Genomic DNA, 21627 nt, shown 5'->3' on the forward strand with positions numbered 1-21627 from the left:
TCAAGGGAGGATGGGATCCCGGGTGCCCACCCGCATAGTCGGAGCCATTGCCAGCTCAGCTGACCGACAAGTGTCCCCACAAGTGTTTGTGAGGTCACAGGGTGACGGCAGGTGACACAGGAGACAGGTGCACGTCGGCCGAGGCTGCCCACAACTGCAGCCACTAGCCAGCTCCTCGGTTGGGTTTGGTGTCTGTCAGGGCAGCTGGGTGGGCAGAGGAGAAGCCCGGCCAGGGGGCACAGCCCTCGCCATCACAAGTAAAGGAGGAGAGTGTCACTTTGGCCACGGTCCGAAGCCTGCTGGCTCTGGGGTAGGGCGGCTCAGTGGCGAGCGCCCACGGAGAGACAGAGCGTCCACTGAGGACAGGCAGGAGCAGCAGCTTCCCTCTCCCTTTATCGCATCCAGGCCAGGAGCCTGTCGTTTGGGGTCACCCACACCCCGTGTGGACCTTCTGTCTTCAGTACGCCCGTCAGCCCACCCAGAACTGTGCCAGTGCAGTCAGAGAATCCGGCCAGGACCCTGTATGGCACCCCGACCCGGAACACACCATGATCCAGTTGCTCCTAAAAGCCTCATGGGGGGCGCACGAGGCTTTGGGGTGTTTTAGATGGGAACTGTGACAGATGGGGAGCAGAACGCCGGCCACAGGCAGCGAGGGTGTCTGGGGACACCCTGATGCAGGTCCCAGCTGCTGAGTCATCAGTGCATTGGGACAGTGAATTTGGGGCCCTGAGGAGGGCGTGGCCCTCCAGGAGCCACCGGGGAGCATGGGTGTGTGCGGCTCCTGCAGTGCTGCACCGCCCAACCCTCGCTGCCCAACACCATCCCGAGGCCAGGCCCAGGGTCACAGGCCCCTGCCCACATAGATGCTGGACCTCTGGTAATGCAGTCAGCGCAGACCAGGCAGAACAGGCTGGGCCTCTTTGGGGTGGTCCTGGAGCCCAAGAGTGAGGAGCAGGGTGGGGGACAGGGGTGGAGAGCAGCCGCTGGGACAGCTAGAGGGCCTGAGGCGGACAGGCTGTGTGACCTCAGGGAAGTTGCTCTGCCTGTCTGGGCCTTGGTGCTTCTCTCTGTAAACAGGGGCGCTGTGGCTGTCAGCACACTGAGAACACCCTTGCATGGCTGGTGTCTTGCAGTCCCCTTGCTCCTGCACCCCAGGACTGGAAGTGCCTGGCCTCCCCTCACAAGGTCACCTGGGGAGGGAGACAGAGGGAGAGGCTGGGTGGCCCTGAGGCCGCCCCATGCTCAAACACTCTGTGAAGCACAGGGCAAGAAACAGTGTGGTGGTGCCTGGAAGGGTCCCTACAGTGGCTCAGAGGCCAGGGCCACACCAGTATAGTCAGGAAGCTGCAGGTGACAAGTGCCATGGAGGAGACAGTGTGTCCAGAGCTGGCCCACAGATGCAGCCTGGCTAAGGTGCTGGCTTCCCACCCCGTCCCCAGGGTCTTCGGCCACATCAGCTTCCGCTCTGACTGGGAACTGGTCAAGGTGGACTTCCGGCCCTCCTTCTCCAGGCTGTGCAGCGAGGATGACTACGGCTCCTGGGACCTCGCCAGCCTCCAGGTGGGGCCCTGCCTGGGGTCTGCTGGACCCCCGGGACCCAGAAGGCTGGGAGAGGGGGCTGTCGCAGCATGGGGCTGTGGGCCTCAGTTTCCCCCCTGTAGAAGTGGTGGCCCTTGGCCCAGCTGCTGCCAGAGGGACTGCAGAACAGGCCGCACCAGCCAGTGGACAGCTGTGCCCTCCCAGCGCCCCTCTCCCTGTCCTCACTGCAGGGCGACCGCTGCATCATGGGCCAGCAGAGGAGCTTCCGCAAGCGGAAGCCGGAGTCCTGGTGCATCCAGGGGCGGGCCTTCACCTCCGCGCTCATGGCGCGTGTGTGCCAGTGCCGCGACTCTGACTTCCTCTGGTGAGCCCTGCCCCCCACGGGTCCCCGGGTCCTGGGAGGCCACTCTGGCTCCGTCCCTGGCCACAGACTGCCGCCAGGGCCTGACGAGTAGGTGCCGGCCCCCTCAGGTTTGAAGTGTTAATGAACTCCTGAGTCCATTTTCCAAACTCCCTGTGGCCTCTCACAGGTGAGAGGAGAAACTGAGGCACGCAGGGCACCATGCGGGCAGGTTGCACCCCAGTCCTCCTCCCCGACTGAGGACTTGGCCACAGCCGTGCGCCACCCCCTTGCTCCGATCAGTGGTATCTGTGAGCCGGGTGTTCCCAGCTCTCTGGGAGGCTGAGGCAGGAGGACCACAAGTTCAAACCCAGCCTGGGCAACACGGGAACTCGGAGAGACCAGTGACAAAATAAAAAGTAAAACCAGGGCTGGGGTGTACTGCTGTGCAAAGGCCCTGGTTCAGTGCCCACTATTAGCAAAGGAAAAAGCCTGTAGCTGCTTGCTGCCCAGGACAGTGTGGCTCTCAGGGCCACCACTGCCCCATCCCCTCCGGCCCTATCCCTGCATCGCAGCCTGCAGCCCGCGCCTGGCTGCTCCTGCTGTGGCTCCTGTGTGCCCTGAGACTCTGGCCTCCTCCAGGAAACCCTCCGGCCCCGGAGCACAGCACCCGTGGCCTCTCCCTTGGGGACAGGGCGGGCCTTGCCCCAGCTCCCTCCCAGCCTCTCCCTCCGTGTTGACCCTGTCCTCTCCGCCCAGCGACTACGGGTTCGAGCGCATGGCCTCCTCGGAGCCCGGCACCCAGTGTGCAGCCAACTTCTGGTTCAACCCGCTGTCCCCGCCTGACGACTGCGCTGTGGGCCAGACCTACACCAGCAGCCTGGGGTGAGCCCGCCTACGCCGCCCCGCCCCACCACTGCCACCTGCAGCCAGGGGCGTCCACGACCTGGCCACAGGATGGCAGGGTCCCATTGTACCCAGGGGGCCAGCAGGGGCTGGGCGGGCCCAGGAGGCCACCCAGAGGAGGATCCCTGGTCTTGCTGTGGCCCCTGCTGGACTTGGAGCCCTGACCCCAGGGGGTGCCCTGCAGCTGGGCGTGTGACACAGGCTGGGCAGGAGGCCCGGTGCCCTGCGGGTGGGCTGTGGTAACACTATCCCTGCAGACTGAGTGCGTGTTGCCCAAGTGTTCACTTCAGGCACAGGTGTTAGGTGTGTAAGAGCTGCCAGCCCACGGCACACCTGTGGGAGGCCCCGCACCCCCGTCCTCCATGAGGAAGTCTTCAGGGAGGGGAGGGAAGGCCCCGGGGCTCCTGAGAAATCGCAGCACAGGGAGCAAGACCAGAAGCTGCAGGCGCTGACTTCAGCAGACACACACTGCCGTCCATCCACCCACTCAGGTCCATCCAGACGTCCTTCCAGTGACTCACCTATCCCTTCGGGTATCCCTCCCAGCCCATCCGCTCAACAGCCGTGTAACTGTCCACCCACACACCCACCACCCACTCACCCACCCAACTACCCACCTCTCTGGCTATCAATCCATCCATTCATCCTTCTATCTTCTAATCATTCATCTACTATCTATCCATCTAGTCACACATCCATGCGTCCATCTACCCACTTGTCAGCCTATCTACCTACCACTCATCTGGCCATCCATAGGTTGACTCTTCCATTTTCCATCCATCCATCCATCTGTCCATCCATCCATTCATCCATCCATCCATTCATCCATTTATCCATCCATCTGTCCATTTGTTCTTCCATCCATCCATCCATCCATTCATCTATCCATCCATCTATCCATTCATCCCTGTATTCATCCATCTATCCATCCATCCATCCATTCATCCATTTATCCATCCATCCATTCATCCATTTATCCATCCATCTATCCATCCATCCGTTTGTCCATTTGTTCTTCCACCCATCCACCCATCCATCTATCCATCCATCCATCCATCCATTCATCCATCCATCTATCCATCCATCCATCCATCCATCCATTCATCCATTTATCCATCCATCCATCCATCATCCATTTGTCCGTTTGTTCTTCCACCCATCCATCCATCCATCTATCCATCCATCCATCCATCCATCCATCCATCCATCCATTCATCTATCCATCCATTTATCCATCTATCTATCCATCCATCCATCTGTCTGTTTGTTCTTCCATCCATCCATCCATCTATCCATTCATCCATGTATCCATCCATCCATGTATCCATCCATCCATCTATCCATTCATCCATGTATCCATCCATCCATCTACCCACACAGTGAGCCAGCCACCTGTCCATCCCTGTGTCCATCATGCATCCATCCATCTATCCATTCATCCATGTATCCATCCATTCATGTATCCATCCATCCATCTATCCATTCATCCATGTATCCATCCATCCATCTACCCACACAGTGAGCCAGCCACCTGTCCATCCCTGTGTCCATCATGCATCCATCCTCAGTGCATTCACCCACTATCTATCCACCTACCATCTGTCTACCTGTCCACCCCCACTCGTACACACACACCACCCACCCATTCATCCATCCACCTGGTGTCCATCTGCCCACTGATCCATTTCCCATGGACCCAGCCATCCATCCACCACCCATCTACACGTCCACTCATCCTTCTAGTCATTTCCCACCCATCTGCCGTAGCCTTGAGCCTCTCTAGCATTCCACAGGCCTGGAGCAGGTCCTGTCATGGGGAGCATCAGGGTCAGAACCTGCGTCAAGGGCGACCAGGTCCACGAGGTGCCAAGTGCATGCTGAGCTCCAGGGACCTGTGAGTGGGAGGCTCCTGGAGAGGTACATCCTGTGTCACCGCTCAGCGTGATGAATGTCCACCTGAGGTCAGCATCCGAGCCACCCAGCAGAGCCCAGCCCTGGGGGATGCAGGCCCTGAGCACTGTGGCGCAGTGCTAGCTTCTCAGGCTGCATCCCAAGAGGCCAAGGGAGCTTTGCAAGCCGTGGTGCCATGCAGCAGTGGCTTCCAGCAGTGTCTGCAGTGTCCCAGGTCCCTCAGGCTCTGCCCAGCTGCACTGCTAGCCTCGTCCCCCCGCCCCTGCTTCTTCTGTCACCACAGGGCCTTTGCCCATGACACTCCGGTGGCCTGTGGCGGACAGTCTTCCTCCTGCTCACCTCCCAGAGTCAGCTGGAGGCCTTATCCCCAGGAGAGGGTCCCCAGTGCCACCTCTGCCACAGTCCCCACCGATGTGGGCAGTCTGTCCCCCCCCCAGGGCAGGGCTGCATGTGTGTCCCCCTTCCTGGGCCAGCATTTATAAGGAGGAGCTGATGGACCTCAAGCCTTCTCTCTCCAGGCAACTGGTCATGGAGCTCAAGAGGAGGGCAGGCAGGGCCAGGCCCGCCGGGCACCCTGTCCTCTGCGTATCTCAGCAGGATGAAGACAGCTCAGACTCGGCAGCAGTAGCTGCATTACCCTCACTGGTAGGACCAGGCCAAGGGAGTGCGCGGCCACTTCCAGTCTCGCCACCCTCAGAGCCCCAGAGCCCGCTCCTCCAGCAGGGCAGCAGCCGCAGCCGGGCGCAGCAGGCAGTGCAGGGGCAGCGGGGGCCGCTAGAGCAGGGCCAAAGCCGTGCCGGACCCCGGACCCCCATCCCCCGGGAGTGTGCTGTGACCTTGGCCTGCTGTCCCCCACCAGGTACCGGAAGGTGGTGTCCAACGTGTGTGAGGGTGGTGTGGACCTGCGGCGGGGCCCGGGGCCACTACAGTGTCCCCTCATGCCACCCCGGGGCCTGCGGGTGAGCATCCTCGGCGAGGCGGTGGCCGTGCAGCCCGGGGAGGACGTGCTCTTCGTGGTGCAGCAGGAGAGGGTGAGTGGCCCCTGGTGACCTCCACGGGGCCTCAGGGTGGGCAGGGGACATCACCACAGAGACTGGCCTGCCTGCAGTTGTGGGGGGACCAGGTCCCCACCAGAACTTGGAGATGAAAGTCGGGGGAGCAGGAGCTTGGGGGCCCTGGCTGGGTCTCTGCCCTGGGCTTCCAGGGCCGCTCTGCCCCGTTCTGATCCAGGAGGAAAATGTATTCATTCGTGGGTGTCAGAAAAACTGTAAACCTGCAATTACATCACAGATTTAGTTAATTTAGAATCCTAACAAAAGCAGAAAGATTTTTTTTATAAATATCTATTTCTTATATTCACACAACCCAAGATGAATCCCTGTGCGTCTCTGGGTGGGTACAGGTTTAAATATAGATTTTATAGATACCCACATCCGGATGTACCGCAGAATCTCCGCCCAGGCTCCCACTCTTGCTATTTTTACCTTAGAACCAGCATTTTGGTTTTTTCTGATTTTAAAAATAATGTATGTATATTCATCGTAGAATATTTGGGAAATAAGTGAACAGAAGCAGGAGCATAAATAGCACCCCAGTCCCACGGTGGCGCGGGCTGCCAACTGTATTTCTCCGTTGTCTTGTAAGGTGATGCCAGAGCCCGCGGCAGTCCCAGGGGAGTGGGCGACGCTCACCATCAGGCGTGGGAAGGGAGACCCAGGAGGTCAGGTCACACGGAAAGCCCAGAGCTGCAGGAAGGGCTCAGGAGATTGGGGGCCACCCGTTTCGAGCCCAGGGAGCCTCAGGGACCAGGGTGGAGGGTCCTCAGGGGACCCCAGGCCTCGACTCTGAGTTACTGGGCATGGAATGCCCAACTGAGGAACTCGGCCAATGTCCTTCAAAACATGGGGCCCTGTGGGTGTCAAGACAATGACAGAGGTCTTTGGAGTTGGAAAGCTGGGGCCCTGGCCCAGTGCAAACAGGGAAACTGAGGCTGCAGAGGATGGAGGGGCCCACCAAGCTTTAGGACACACGAGCATGTGCTGCCCCCTAGGGCCCAGAGTCCGCAACTGCACTGCATGGGCTCAGCTTAAGTGGATCCCAGGGGCCCAGCCTGCAGCCCCAAGACCACCTTCCTGCCACCCAGGGGACCACGGCACCCAGGGCTGTGCACCCAGGCTGGGCAGGGGCTGGGCAGGGGGAGGGGTGAGGAGGGGAGCTACCTGAGGGTGCTCTTGGGAGAGGGGCTCCCTGTACATCCTGGCCTGGGAGAGGCTGCTGTCTGTGCAGGAAAAGGGGTGCAGGAGAGGGGCTGGGCCTGGATACACACACACTCACCCTCCCTCACACTCACCCCCAAGTACACCCACACACACACTCACCCCCACTTACATACTCACCTTCACACACACACACTCACCTTCACACACATACCCTCACACACCCACACACTCACACACGCCCTCTCACACACACATGCCACGCCCACGGGACACAGCCCTGGAGCTGGGCTGCAGCTGCCGTGGCTCTGGGGATGGGGTGACACCAACTCTGTTGCAGGGTGCTGGGCTGGGTGGCCTCTCTGCCCCATGCCTGGCTGCCTGGACGGCCCCACTGACAAGGATGGCTGCCAGAGAGTGGGAACCACACACAGGAGCAGTGTGGGGGAGCATTCGGGGTGCAGCAGAGAGCCCTGGCCAGCCATGAGGGCACAGCCTGGAAGGGAAGGTGCCAACCAGGCGTGGAGGGGACACTTCCACTGCAGGACGGCCAGCCAGGGGAGCAGAGTTTCATGCAAGCCGGAGGGACGTCCCCCAGCCAGAAGGCGGGCCACAGGCCCAGTGCAGAGAGAACCTTTGAACCCCCTAGACAGTGGTGGGGAAGTGGGCAGAGGTGTGAATGCTGCCTGGGTCATCGCCAGCGGGACACCCGCCCGGGAGTGAGGGGAGCAGGGCTCCCCGCTATGGTCGTCACCGCTGCTGGTGGTGGGGTGCCCTCCTGGACCCCTGCAGCAGCCAGGCCTCCTTCCTGATTCCAACGAGGACAAGAGGATGGCGCCCGCTGTGAACTGTCAGGGTCTTCCTGTCAGTCCCCCAGAGCCCTCCTCCGACTGGGAGCCGCTTCCCAGCTCCAGTCACTGCCTCAGGGACCCCTGGCCATACCAGCCCCCACACTGCCTCCCGAAGGCCGCCTGCAGCCCCTGCAGCTCCCACTGGTGCAGCTGGACCGTGGGCCACGGGCTAGGCCGTCTTTATGGAGGCCGGGACAGTCCTGATGAGTGGCCTTGGGGTGCTTCCTGCAGGGGGACATCCTGACCACTAAGTACCAGGTGGACCTGGGAGACGGCTTCAGGGCCATGTATGTGAACCTCACAATGACCGGCGAGCCCATCCGGCACCGCTACGAGAGCCCTGGCGTCTACCGTGTGTCCGTCAGGGCAGAGAACATGGCGGGGCACGACGAGGCCGTGCTCTTCGTCCAGGTCAACTGTAAGTCTGTCACCCTTGTGAGGCCCAGAGTCACTCCCTGGGACAGAGGACTGGGTCACTGGGGAAACACAGGGAGTCCCTAAGGGCTGGGCAGGTGCTGGTGATGGTGGTGGTGATGGTGGTGATGGTGGTGATGGTGGTGGTGATGGTGGTGGTGATGGTGGTGATGGCGATATCGATGTTGATAGTGGTGCTGGGGATGGTGTCAGAGGCAGCAATGAGGCAGGAAGCGGCCATGAACTGCCAGCAGCCTCTCTAAAGCCATGCCGTTGTCTAACCTGCCTCTCTGGGCCTCAGCCCCACTGCAAGCCCTCTACCTGGAGGTGGCCCCCGTCATTGGCATCAACCAGGATGTGAACCTCACAGCTGTGCTGCTGCCCCTGAACCCCAACCTCACTGTCTTCTACTGGTGGATCGGCCACAGCCTGCAGGTGTGCTGACCCCACCCTGCCCCCCTCCCCGCAGGCTCCTGTGGGGGTGCAAAGCTGGGCCGGCGCTGCCTGGCTACCAGGCAGCGGGGACAGGGTTGGCCCTGCTCTGCACCTTTGGGGCTCCACCTGATACCATCAGGCGGCCCCAATCCTGGGCTTGTGCTCCAGGGCCACCTGCCCTGTGGACACAGGATGGACAGGGCAGCACCTCCCTATTCCTGAGAAAAAAATTAGACGTGATTGGCTTAAGTCTGGTGTGCTCGGGGTCACAGGAGGGGCAGGAAGGCTGTGTAACAGCATGGGGACAGGGAGGCCACTTCCAGTGGGGTGGTCAGGGTCACGGCAATGTCCCCGGGTGGACAGGATCGTGGGAGACTCACCCTGAAAGCACTGGCAGCCTGGGAGTGAGTGGTTCTTGGGCAGAGTCTGCCACATCCTCACAGTGCCTGGAGAGGGCAGCACTGCCCATGCCCAGGTCGGGCCTTGAGACCCCTGGAGGGGTACCTGGCACTCATTCAGCCAACAACTGGCCCCGTCCCAGCGCAGAACCCCCCCATGGCAGCTGGGTACCCCAACACAGAGGGCTGGGAGCAGTAAGGGGGCGTGGGGTCAGAGTCCAGCAGCTGCCGGGCCGATCTGAGCCCCATTCTTCCCGCAGCCCCTCCTCTCCCTGGACAACTCGGTGACCACGCGGTTTGTGGCCCCGGGGGACGTGCGTGTGACGGTGCAGGCAGCCTGTGGGAGCTCAGTGCTGCAGGACTCCAAGGTGGTCCGCGTGCTGGGTGAGTCCCCGCCCCAGGGGTGAGGGTGGGACAGGGTACAGCCAGACATCCTGCATACTCCGGGCAGCCCTGGGCTGGGAGCAACTTCCTGCCTCTCTGGGCTCAGTTTCCCCAGCTGTGAAATAAACACCATGTCTCACGAGGTAGCAACGTGGGTGAGGATGCTGCCCCGTGATGCCCCCCGGTCCCCAGCAGTGAGACAAGGTGTGGACCCAGGCTCGGTCCCCACAGCCTGATTGAGGACTCTGCAGTGCATGGCACAGTGTGTGCCCGTGGGCTGCCCAGCAGATCCCTTATGCCCCAGAGAGCGCCCATCAGCCAGCCCCCTCAGTACTGAGCCGGGAACTGGTCAGGGGTCATTGCCACCCTTGATACAGGACGCTGGCTCAGGACACAGAGCACTCAGCCTGGAGCCCCTGAACCCTATAGGGCCTTCTCCCATCTGAGGTTAGGAGTCAGCAGAGAGATGATGCCTTGGCTCTGGGGCTCCCAGGGACTCTAGCGAAAGCACTGAGCCACGGAGCCTAGGAAACATGGAAGGCAAAGGTAAAACCTTTGCTCTAAGGGACTCTTAATCTGGTGGGGGTCAGAGCCCAGAAGTCCCTCAGGAGTGACGTGTGTAAACGCTTGTGAAAGGAGGGGTGAGTCTCATGGGACAGCTTGCACCCTGCCCAGTCTCCCGCCCAGGTTCCTGTCATGGCCACCCTCATTGTCACTGTCAGAGCTGTCATTGGTAGGTGGCAGCCACCCCAAAGCCCTGGCTTTGCAGAGGCTGAAGCAGGACACTCTCCGGCCTGCTTCAGGAGGTCGGTGACAGTGGCCCGGGGGAGCAGCGCTGACGGGCACCTCCATCTGTACCGCCCTCAGATCAGTTCCAGGTGGTGCCTCTGTGCTTCTCCCAGGAGCTGGACACCTTCAACCCCAACACGCCCGAGTGGAGGGAGGACGTGGGTCTGGTGGTCACCCGGCTGCTCTCCAAGGTGACCCAGGCATTGCGGGGTGCGGTGTCAGGCTGGACATCACCTTGAGAGGGAGAGACAGGGCTGCAATGTCCATGCACACTTGGAGTGCCCGCTGCAGGCACACATCCAGGGTCCAGGCTCAGCCAGGAATCTTCATTCACTGGCCGAGTTTCTCTTCCGAGCTGGACTCTCACAGTGGGACCCATATGTGGCTGCTCCGCTCAGGGGCTCACAGGATGCAGCAGTGGCCATCTGGGTGGGCACAGGTGGGGGCCAGCCTGGCCAGCCTTCACCTCGTCCTGTGGAGGGTGCTGGTAAAATTGCTGTGGGGTTGAAGGGTGATGGCCATGTGCGGGGCGGGTTCCCAGGAGGTAGAGAGGCTCCAGCCGTAGAGCCTCGGTGGGCCATGGCTTGGTCTGGGGGAGGCAGGCAGGGGCTGGGGGCAGGGGACCCACGGGTGGCAGCACAGGAACCTCGGGTTCCAGACCAGCCATGCAGCTGCAGGGATGGGGAAGTGCCCCGGTTTACACAGGAGAAGAGGTGTCCCTGGGGGCCTGGCATGTGGCAGGAGACGGGGAGACAGAGGGGAGCCTAGTGTCCCCCTCCATAGGAGACCAACATCCCCGAGGAGCTGCTGGTGACCGTGGTGAAGCCGGGGCTGCCCACCGTGGCTGACCTGTACGTGCTGCTGCCACCGCCCAGGCCCACGAGGAAAAGGAGTCTCTGGAGTGACAAGGTATGTCCCACGGCCAAAGGATGCCCTGTTGTGCTAAGTGGCCACAGGCTGGTAACCCAGTGGCCAGCTGGGGTCCCCTCTGAGTGCATCTCGGAAGGGCTTCTTCCTTGCCATGTTGCGTCTGATTCATTGTGGCTCCACCTCCTGGAGGTCACGTAGCCTCCAAGGTCACTGAGCGGAGGGGCGAATCCTTCAGCAGGGTTGCCCTTGCTTTCCCTCTCACGTCATTGGCTAGAGTTGGTCACATGGCCTCAGCCTGGCTGCAAGGGATGCTGAGAGATACAGAGGTCCAGGAGATGCTTGGCAGCAGGAACTCTGGACAGGGCAGCCCAGCAGATAGCAAACCCCTCAGTACACAGGACAGCTGCCAGGCTAGGCCCTCAGCAGGAATAGAAGTGCTGCCATGTGATGGACATGGAGGGGACCCCGAGGGGAAGCCTGGCCCCTTTATAGCTATGGCAGACCCTAAAATCAAAAAGCAGACGATGCCCACATTGGTGAAGAGGGCTCAGACCCTCACGCTCTGGAGCAGGGACAGCAGGCGGAAGGCAGCCCAGTGCTTTCAGTTTGGACCTGGAAGGGCCCCGTGGCCTAGAGACGCCACCTTGTGTGCACACGCAGGAGGGATCAGATGCTCGGCCACACACAGGTGCTGCCGGACAGCGCTGCGCTTTGCAGCCCGAGACAGAAACAACCCACGTGGCCCTCAGTGGATGAGGGTGAAAAGGGTGGGCCGTCTGTGGAAGGGCGAGGCCCCCACCCTAGGAGAAGCGATGCCCAGGTACACGTGACGGAGCAGGACCTCCGGAGTCACAGGACATGGAACCACTGTCACAGTTCCACCCAGAGAGGCAAAGCCATAGAGACAGAGACAGCGTGAAGCTGGGGACCCAGGAAACGGGGACTGCAGAGGCCGGGGGTTCTCTGGAGGTGACGAAGTGTCCAGCTGGGCAGAGGCCCCAGCACACACGGCCACGGAGTAGAAGGAGCAGCCAGGGCCAAGGGGACTCCTGGAGCCTGGGGACACCAGTGGCCACACTGTACACAGCCATGGAGAAAGGAACTCACTCGGCAGCCCGTGCAGTGCCAGTTACCGACCTGACGAGTTCAGGATCAGCTCACCTGAGGGGCTGGGGACCTGCATGGAAACCACGGCATCATAGCAAAACACGGAAATGGCACAGGTGGCGGAGAGCGTTCCAGTGTTCGTGGAGTGGAAGTTTGCTCCACCGGAGCCATTGGCAGATTCGCTGGAGAATCCAGAGGCAATTTCTATGGAGGAAGAAACAGAGAAAGAAAGGTATCGTGAAAGTCACATGGGACCACAGGAGACCTGGAGTAGCCAAAGCGATCTTGAATGAAAGAAGTGGGGGGCTGGGGATTTAGCTCATCGGCATAAGCGCCTGCCTTGTAAGCAGGCAGTTGTGAGTTCAATCCCTGGTACTGATAAAAAGGAAAAAGACAAAACAAAAGAGAAAAAAGAAAGAAGTGAAACCGAGCTGAGCGTGGTGGCACATACCTATAATCCCAGCACGCGGGAGGCTGAGGCAGGAGGATCCTTTCGAGTTTGAGATCAGCCTGGGCTACAAAGTGAGCTCAAGGCCAGACGCGTCAGTGACTAAATCACACAGTGCAGGCAGGACCCAGTTCCAAGAGAAACAACAAGCAAATCCACGCATCGGAGGCCGACTGATTTTCAACAGAGCTGCAGGGAACACCGAGAGGGCCAGGCATCTCTTCAGCGTGTGTTTGGGGAAGCAGAGTCCCTGCGTGGAGAACGGAGCCGTCCTCAGCTCACATCATGCCCAGAAATCAACCCAACTGGGCCAGAAGCTCAAGCAAACTGCAAAGCTGTGGCGGGAGAGGAACTGGGCAACTCCCCAGAGATACTTCAGAGCTGAGCCCCAAATCCAGGGTGCACAGCAGATGCTGGTGGGTGGCTTTCTCCAGACAGAGGTGTTTGCAGAAATAGGGTGAAGTGGCGGCCAGGGGATGGGAGGGAACCTCTGCTAACCAGACATCTGTTGAGGGGTGAGGCCGAAACCCCAAGGGGAGCACGTGCGACTGGTTAGCAAGTGGACGGGCTGCCCTGTGCAAAGACTGGCGCGGGGCCTGCGTGGCCGCTTCCTCAGAGAAGTGGAACAGGACCCCATGATCGCAGGGAAGTGCAGATTCAAGTGCAGCCAGACGCCACCTGCTCCTCTCCTCGGTGGCCAGCGTCAGAGGTGACCAGAGGGCCGGCAGGGTGTAGAGGAGGGGAGCACTTTGCACTGTGGGTCTCTGCCACGGCGTGGGGATGGCGGTCACCCCTGCCCCAGGCCCAGGAACCCCCTTCACCATGAGCAGGAACTGGCCTGGGAATCCCGAGTGCCCACCAGGCTGCCCCTGAACCGGCAGAAGCAGAGCTGTTGCTGTCCTCCCCGAGGTGTCCTGTGCAGAGAGGGCCTTGGGGACAGCTGGACACAGCATCCCTGCTCACCCTCAGACCCTTTGCATGCACTTGTGCAACGGCATGAGCCCTGAGGAGTCGCCCCCATAATGGTGACTGGGGGCACTGGGGGCGCGTAAGCAGGGTCCTGCCCTGTCCCCCACAGAGGCCAAGAGCCGGCATCCCAGGCGGCCCCAGCTGTGGCCATCACAGAGCCTGAGGGCTCTGAGGTCCGTCTAGGAGAACCTAGAAATATGAAAACAGGTCGGTTGGAGGTGGCCTGGGGTTTGCTGTGTCACTTGGATCCCAGGAGACTCTTGGGGCCAGCACGGCTGCCACTTTTCTGGGGCCACACCCCACTTCAGGGCCCTCACCCCCCAGTCTCCTACCTGCCTGCCTCAGCCTCTTCCTGGTCTCCATCCTGAGGCTTGTGTGGCCCAGGCAGGGTCACCTCTGAGTTCCTTGGTTCCTGGTGATCACTGGCTGCCCGGTTGCCACCCAGCTCACAGGGGACGTCCCCAGACCACCTTCCCTGCTCTCCTTTCAGAGGCTCACGGCCATCCGGCAGGCACTGAACGCCCAGAAGATCAGCTTCCTCCTCCAGGGCGGGCTGCGCGTCCAGGTGGCCCTGAGGGACACGGACACAGGTGAGCACCCCAACCCCGCGCTCTTCTGGGCTCAGCCCTGTTGCCCTGCCTGGGGTGGCAAGGGGGCCTCACGGTCCCTCCCGGGTCACACGGGGCCCAGGGACCCCCACAGCTCCGTTCTGCCCTCCCTCCAGTGTAGCCCTGCTCATTTGTGCAGCCCCCTTGGGACACGCACGGCCCCTGGGGACAGGCAGCTCCCCGGTGGACCACTGGGTCCCCTCTGCAGGATGAGGCTGCACACTGAGTCCATGCCAGGTGCCCAGTTCCCCAAAAGGCCACGCGGCGCTTCTTGTCCCTCTCGACCCGCTGCCCTCTTTGGTCTGGACGCTGGGAAGCAGCCTCCCCCGGGCCGGGGTGGGGACAGGACAGGCTGATCCCGGAGCCCTGCCCGCTTTGCTTGCAGGGTCACAGAGCCTGGGTGGCGGCGGTGGCTACTGGGCCGTGGTGGTCCTCTTCGTCGTGGGGCTCTTTGCAGTGGGCGCGATCATCCTCTACAAGTTCAAAAGGCAAGACCTCCGCTCCGCTGGCGCTGGGCGGCTCGGGGCAGGGCTGGGTGGAGAGGAGGCCTGTGGGGGGGCCGCTTGGGACGGCTCTGTCTGTGGGCTAGGACAGCTGCTACACCTCTTCCCGAGGGGCTCCCTGCCCACTGGGGCAGCGGGAACCCGGCTGGGGCTCCTGCCAATGTGGGACGCCCTGAAGCCACAGGAGAGAACCCCTGTGCAGAGTCACCGGAGTGCTTGCCACACTGACCACAGCTGGACCTTGGGTCCCTGCTGACCCTGCTGAGCCGCCTCTAGGGGACGGTGGCTCACCCCACCAGAGCCCCGTCGGGGACCGGGGAGGGTACTGCTGCCCTTCTCTTACACCTGTCTGAGTCCAGAACACTCCTCTAGGGCCCTCGTCCTGGACCTGCACAGCTGTCACTCCTCCACGGGTCCTCTCCCACCCATTCTGTGCTTCTGGTCTTGATTGCCATAGCAATTCATGTAGCCGCCACACAGGACACAGTGCTAACTCAGCTCCACCTGGGAGCTTGTTCCCGAGGAGGGGATTTCTCAGTGGGATCCTGAAGGATACACAGGAGTTTGCTGCAGAGCCACTGCAGCAGGATCCCAGTGTGGCCTGATTTCCATACTGGGGGAGGCTCTGGCTCCCTGACAGGCCCACCTGGGTGTCCTGTAGGCCCCTCAAACTTAAGTCACCCCGCAGAGCCCCTCCTGAGTGAAGAACACAGCCCCCACCAAGTGCCAGCCAGAATCACCCCCTCGGCTGCTCCACTGCACAGCCATGGCCCCGTGCGAGCCCTCGGGGCTCTGGTCCTGAGTGTGCATTTGGCTAGCTGGGTGGGGGGCCAACCTGCACTCCACACTAAGGAGGCCTCGGGCCCCATAAAACCCCAGACCCCCACATCCCGGGGACCGGAGCACTCCAGGGCTGGGGAGCCGGGGATGCTTTGCTCCCACTTGGTGCAGACCCTATGGGAGCGCCACGCCCTCCATCTCTGAGCCTTAGTGTCTTCATCTGTGAAAGGGGCTGGGGAGGGGGAGAGGAGGACGAGAGGAGGCGCAGGTGTGAAAGGTCTGGGGGGAGGAGAGGACAGAGCTGCTGCTGCCCATTGGACCCTGAGTGGCCCTGAGTCCTTCTGAAGTGCTGGGTCACCGTCCCCAAGCTGCCAGGCTGTAGGAGATACAGGAGCATCAACACCAGGTCCTCATGGCCCTGGCTCTAGGCCCAGGCGGGACGGAGTGAGACGAGAGCCAGGCCGGCTGGGGCCCCTGCCGGGGCTGAGCGCCCTCTGCCCGCAGGAAACGCCCAGGCAGGACGGTGTACGCGCAGATGCACAACGAGAAGGAGCAGGAGATGACGAGCCCTGTGAGCCATGGCGAGGATGCACAGGCCACCGTGCAGGGTGAGGGCACGGGGCCTCCGGGCTGATGGCACGCCTGAGGGGGTGGAGCACCGGGTGCCGTGCCAGGAGGTGCATCCAGCCTGCTTGGGCTGCAGAGGCAGAGAGATCTCCATGGAGAGTCCAGGTGTCCATCTGTGGGTGTCACACGTGCACACGCACAGCGGCCTCACCTCCGCCGTCCCCCATCCTCCTGGCCATGGCTGGGAGTCAGCACTGGTCAGCCTCCTTGGCCACACCACCTGCTCTCAGCCTCCTGCTCTGTTTCCAGGCAGAGCGCTGTCGTCTGCAGCTGGCTCACAGCCTCAGTGCCCGAGGTTGGCACAGGCGGGCAGCCTGGTCCTGTCCATGCCACCCGAACACCTACACGAGGCCACTGTGGCCTGATGTGGGAGCTCCAGCAGATAGGGAATCGGCTGCAGCAAGATGGGCTCATGCCCTGGAGCCAGGTCTTGCTGGCAGAACAAGGCACCCCCAGAATTCACCCTCCCCAACGCTAGGGGCAGGTTGCCCTCTGGTGCTGGCGGTGCCACCCTCTGCCTGCTGATGGGGGAGACCCGAGTGAGGCTCAGCTGAAGAGCTTGGGGCTCCGCTGCAGTCAGGACCGGCCGTGGGGAGCACTGTTGCTGTGCCAGGGCATCAGCAGCCCCAGGAGGACACAGGCACAGGAGGAGTTCCCAGTAGGTCTGCCTATCCCGGCCCAGTTTGCCCAGTTCCTGCTCTCTGCCCCACCTGTCCATGCAATGGCTATGGCCACCAGGGCAGAGCACAGGACCCAAACCCTTGTCAAGACAGGTTCTTGCTGTCCCTGACTCAACTTTAAAAGCCACACCCACCCTGCCTCCATTAGGTCCCCAGAACTACTCAAGGTAGAAACCGTGGCCTTCATTGGTGGACCAAGAACAGTGATGCTCAGAAAGGCTCTGCCCCTCACCTCGGGCCTCCTCGCTGTCCTAGGGGACTGGATCAGCCTGGCCCCAAGCCTGGGGCCAGCTCTCTCGAGTGCTTTGGGGGCACCCTGTCCCCATCTGTGCCCTGCCACCTACCCCCAGCCATGCTGGGGGTCCCTGGTCCACCTACATCTGCCAGCCCATTGCTGGAGCCCAAGACACCAGACTTTACTGGCCCCAAGCTCAGCACTTCTGGCTGTAATCTACTCCAAGGAGCAGACTCGGGCGCTGTGCACACTTCTCAGACAGGAAACCGAGACTCATTCTGTGCACGCCTCTGCAGGCTTCTAGGTGTCCTGCACACCTCAGAGATCCTCAAGGTGTCTGCACCCGGGGACAGAGGTGGTCTTGCCCCACTGCAGGCAGGGTCACAGGGTCACACCCTTGCCAGGGAAGACCGTGGGGTCCCATGGAAACAGGAGCTTGGCTTTTAAGCCCCTAAAATAACAAGAGTCTGCTGGGATCCTGACCCACGTTCATGTGCACCAGGCGTCACCCATAGATGTCCTCCCGAGGGGCCTCTGCAGTGACCCTTTGTCAGATGGTGGCACAGAGTCGGTGTGGTGAGGGTCTTGCCAGGTACTCACCTGCATGGACAGCCCAGCTCCTGTCTGGACCTGGCTGTCACAGCCCTGGCAGTGCCAGGCCCTCGGCCACTGTCCCACAAACTAGGGTGGGGATGCATTCCTTGGAGCAACTCAGCCCCAGGACCTCCTTGTCCCTGGCTCCCCGCATATCCCCTGCTGGGCCTCCGGGTGACCAGTCTGTGAAGGTCCCCGCCACCCTCTCTCCCTGCAGCAGCCCCTGCCAGGAGGGGGCGGAGCCTCAGCCCCTCCCACCACCCCTTGCTGCCTGTGGCAGGTCAGTGGCACGACCCCACCCGTCAGCCCTCCTCTGGGTCCACCGCTTGTGTCAGCACTGGGCACGCTGCCCCCTGTTCGGTCACCCTGGGAAACAGGGACCCCACCACCGCACAGCACGGGGTGCAGGAACTGTGGGTGCACTGCACGCTGCTGGCTTGATGTGTGGCCAAGGCTACTGCCGCGTCCCCACAAGGCCCCCAAGTGGTCCCCAGCCCATCGGCCTCTGCTCATGTATCTCTTCTGTTCCTAGGCAACCACTCAGGCGTGGTCCTGAGCATCAACTCCCGTGAGATGCACAGCTACCTGGTGAGCTGATGCCCGGCCAATGCACGCCCCCCACCGCCCACCCGCAGGGCACAGACCACTCCTGCCTCTGGAGCCACGTCCCGAGACCTCCCGGGAGGCCACCTCTGCCAGTGGCCCCCACAGGGACAGACCTCCTCCCTGTTCAGCCCACACCCACCCAGACCACGGAGGCTCAGGAGCCAAGCCCCAGCCCTGCAGCAGTCCAGGGACCCCACCCCACCCTGGGGTATGTAGGCCCTGTGGCCTGCACACAACTGCCCTGACCACTCCCATCCGCCCCATGCCAGGTCTGCATCCCTGTCCCTGCAGAGGGCACCCCAGAGCCCCGCAGCCTGCAGGCTGGGCGGCCCCCAGGCCTGCCACCTCTGCCCCTCTGTAACTGCAGAGAGTGTAAACCCTCTCCGGAGGCTGCTCGTGCTGGGGCTTCCGCTATCTTTTTGTTAGTAGGGCCGGGCAGTGCCATCTGGGTGGCTCCACCAGTCACATTCTCGGGAACCCTGTTTTCCAGGGCACCCTGTGGTCCCTTTTTGGGGTTCAACCCGCTTTCCCAGCTTGGGGCTTGGGGCCTCAGTGAAGGGACCCCTGCCTGTAGTTCCTGCTCCTGCCAACAGGCAGCGCCCTCCCAGAGCCTGGCCACCCAGCTCGCCGCCCACACCCTGCACTCAGTTCTCTGTACAACTCATGGCTCAGGGGTCCTGTAGAGTCATCCAAGATGGGAGCAGAGCGGGTGGCCCCCAAGAGCAGGCCCCTCTTGGGGAGAGTGGTGACTTTCCCAGGGAGATGGTAGCAAAGGTGGCCCCAGAACCAGGCCTCTGAGGCTCAAGCAGACCGCCTCAGCAATGTAGACTGCCAGGCAGGGATGCGGATAGCGGGGCCTTCACCTTTTGCCTTGAGATGGAGTCAGCGTCCTCTTCCCCCTCCTCCCGCCCACCTCCTCCAGCCCCGGCTCTGCCCAGCTGGTACCAGGCTGGCATCGTCTTCTCAAGGGAGCCGCAGGCCTGGGGGCACCTGGGGACAGGCTTTCACACCAGGCCATGCGGGGTACTTGTCTTTGCCTTGGGGGTGGCCCCTGGCATCTAGGCCAGGTCACAGATGGGACTCAGGGACAGGGGCCCCCAGCCCGGCCGCACCAACACCACTCCTGCCACTGCCCACCCTGGACCCCTGGCCCGCCCGCCTCTCTCTGGACACCTGTGTGGGACTTGCCTCCTGCTGGCATCTGCCTGTCCTGCCTTATTGCAGGACGCCCCAAGCGCAGTCCCGGTTCGGCCAGCTCGGAGCAGCCCACCTCCCGGTGCCTGCGGGGCCAGCCCGGGCCTGGCCCTTCCCTGCCACTCAGCTCCACGTCTGCAGCCATGCGTGCTGGAGCCTCCCTAGTTATTGCATACCCCTCGTATTTTATGTTATTATTTCTGGTCAGAATATCTTGGGTGTGTGGCCCTAAGACCCTGGGAATGAGGTGTCACCTGACATAACCTATCGCCCCCTCTCCGTAACTGTAGAGGCGATCACTACTTAGGCTCATGGCCTCGCAGCTGGTCACAGGAGCATGTGTGCCCCAAGGCCCAGTCACCTGCAGGCACCAAGGCAGGCGCTGGGCCCGAAGGTGGTGGTCATTGCGTCCTGCAACCCAACGGGCCCCACACATGGTATATGCACAGAACAGAGGCCAGGCCTCTGTTCCTATTTTTCCTTTTTAAAAATCAATAAATCATTTGTGTTGCTTTTAACAAAGATTAAACGAGTGTGACCAGCTCCTGTCTTCTCATGAAGGTCTCTGTGTCTCCCTGCATGCACGCGCACCCCTGGAGTGCAGGGGGCTCTGGGGAACCCCCCAAGGCAGGTCCCCAGTGGTGTGGGAATGAGAGCTTGGGGTGGGGATGGAAGTGACATCCTGTGCACATGCGCACAAGCACTCCTGAGCATACCTCGGTACCAGCACGTGCTCACACACATAAGCTGGTGTGCACCCTGGAAATCTCACAGGAGCCTTTGACCTCTTGTGGGTTGCTGGGTAGTGTCAGGCTGGGTCCTGTGCATGGCACGGAGCTTTAGTCGTGCAGCTGGACCTGGGTGGGAGCCTAGGAGGCCCCAGACCACAGGAGAACGGTGGTGGCCATCGAGACCCAGCCTGAGGCCAGGTGCCTGAAACCTGGGCAGCGGAGGCCAGGTTGGCACTGGGCTGGCAGGGTAGGATGAGGATGTGTGCAGGACAGCAGGGCAGGGACAGCAGGGCAGGGCAATGGGCAGAGGGCTGCAGTCCTGGGTTCTGGCCTCCTGCTCTACTTCTAGGATGGAGGAAGCCAGAGCCCTGAGTGTGACCCCTGTCAATGTCCCTACCCAGGGGCATGCCCAGCCCTGGGGGCATCTTCTCCTGGGGAACAGGCCCCGGGGTGACGAGGAGCTTCATGGCTCCACCTTCCTCCTTCTGGAGCCTGCCTGATGACCCTGTAGGACACTGGGGCCCAGAGACACCGAGCACAGGACACAGAGGCCCTAGAGAGCCCAGGAAGGGGTCCACGCAGTGAGACGAAGAGATGCTGCAGCTGGCTCTGCAGTCCCTGCATGGCACCACGTGCCCAGCCGCGGCCGGGGCCTGTGTGGACACCCCACTCACAGGGAGGTGCAGGGAAAGGGGATGTGGCTTTTAGCTAAAACTGAGGCCACTTCAGGGCTCCAATTTTGCCCCAAAGGCTCAGCAGCCTCCTGCTGGGGCTCAGAGCTGTACCAGCGATGGTCAGTGTCAAGGAAAGGGGCAGAAAACTGCAAGGTCTGGACAAGTCACCTTGAGGGCACTGCCATCCTCAGCACTGCCGTCCTTGTCCCTTAGTCCTGACAATAAACAGAAGTGGCCACAGCAGTGGCTGGGGTCAGCGACACGGTGGTAGGCTTCCGCTTGAGCCATGTGGGACCCCTGATGATACCCACATGGGCAGCCCAGAAATCAAGAGGAGAGAGGTTGGGTGGCTAGGCATGGTGGCTCATCCTTGTGGGATGCTGAGGCGGGAGGATCTCAGGACCAAGCCTGGGCAACTTACTAGGATGCTGTACAAAATAAAATAAAAATTGAAGTGAAATTAAACAATAACCAGCTGGGGCTGGCTGCCAGCCAGCTCGGAGGCAGAGGGCTGGTCCAGTGCGCAGGACGCCCAGGTTTGGCTCCCGCTCGCCCAACCTCTAAGTGAAGAAACCTGGAGCTGTGCCGGGCACCTGTCCCTGGGGCCTCCTGGTCAGTGTGCTGTGAGGTCCCAAGAATGGAGGACAGGAGCCTCCCTGGGTGGACGCGGACACTGGTGCGGGAGGTCTGAGGCTCCCTTCTGCTGGGTCTGCATGGCGCTGGCCGAGTTGTCGCTGGCATTTTCACTCCCATGGCAGCCCTCACGTGTGCCCATTTCTCCTGCAGGAGGGGGATGGGGAGGGTCACCAGTGGGG

At 61.7% G+C, this 21627-nt stretch overlaps 1 protein-coding gene across 5 annotated transcripts in view; it reads left to right on the top strand.

Moving 5' to 3' along the window:
- Sorcs2 (sortilin related VPS10 domain containing receptor 2) overlaps positions 1–19950 on the top strand; it is a 287015-nt gene extending 267065 nt beyond the window's left edge. For 2 of the 5 annotated variants that reach the window (XM_063230214.1, XM_063230218.1), the window contains exons 15-28: positions 1443–1563; positions 1773–1906; positions 2642–2767; positions 5559–5730; positions 7998–8184; positions 8482–8615; positions 9274–9397; positions 10265–10377; positions 10970–11095; positions 14071–14170; positions 14574–14676; positions 15900–16079; positions 17825–17887; positions 18140–19950. In XM_063230214.1, the coding sequence (XP_063086284.1) occupies positions 1443–1563; positions 1773–1906; positions 2642–2767; positions 5559–5730; positions 7998–8184; positions 8482–8615; positions 9274–9397; positions 10265–10377; positions 10970–11095; positions 14071–14170; positions 14574–14676; positions 15900–16079; positions 17825–17887; positions 18140–18179 (1723 nt within the window). In that variant the 3' untranslated portion in view covers positions 18180–19950. The remainder of the gene's footprint in view (positions 1–1442; positions 1564–1772; positions 1907–2641; positions 2768–5558; positions 5731–7997; positions 8185–8481; positions 8616–9273; positions 9398–10264; positions 10378–10969; positions 11096–14070; positions 14171–14573; positions 14677–15899; positions 16080–17824; positions 17888–18139) is intronic. The other 3 variants (XM_063230215.1, XM_063230216.1, XM_063230217.1) reach the window with 3 other exon arrangements.
- Positions 19951–21627: the final 1677 nt, after the last annotated feature.

Source organism: Cavia porcellus, unplaced genomic scaffold (genome assembly GCF_034190915.1).
Source record: "Cavia porcellus strain 051 isolate PalLab524CR breed Dunkin Hartley unplaced genomic scaffold, mCavPor4.1 scaffold_18, whole genome shotgun sequence".
NCBI lineage: Eukaryota > Metazoa > Chordata > Mammalia > Rodentia > Caviidae > Cavia > Cavia porcellus.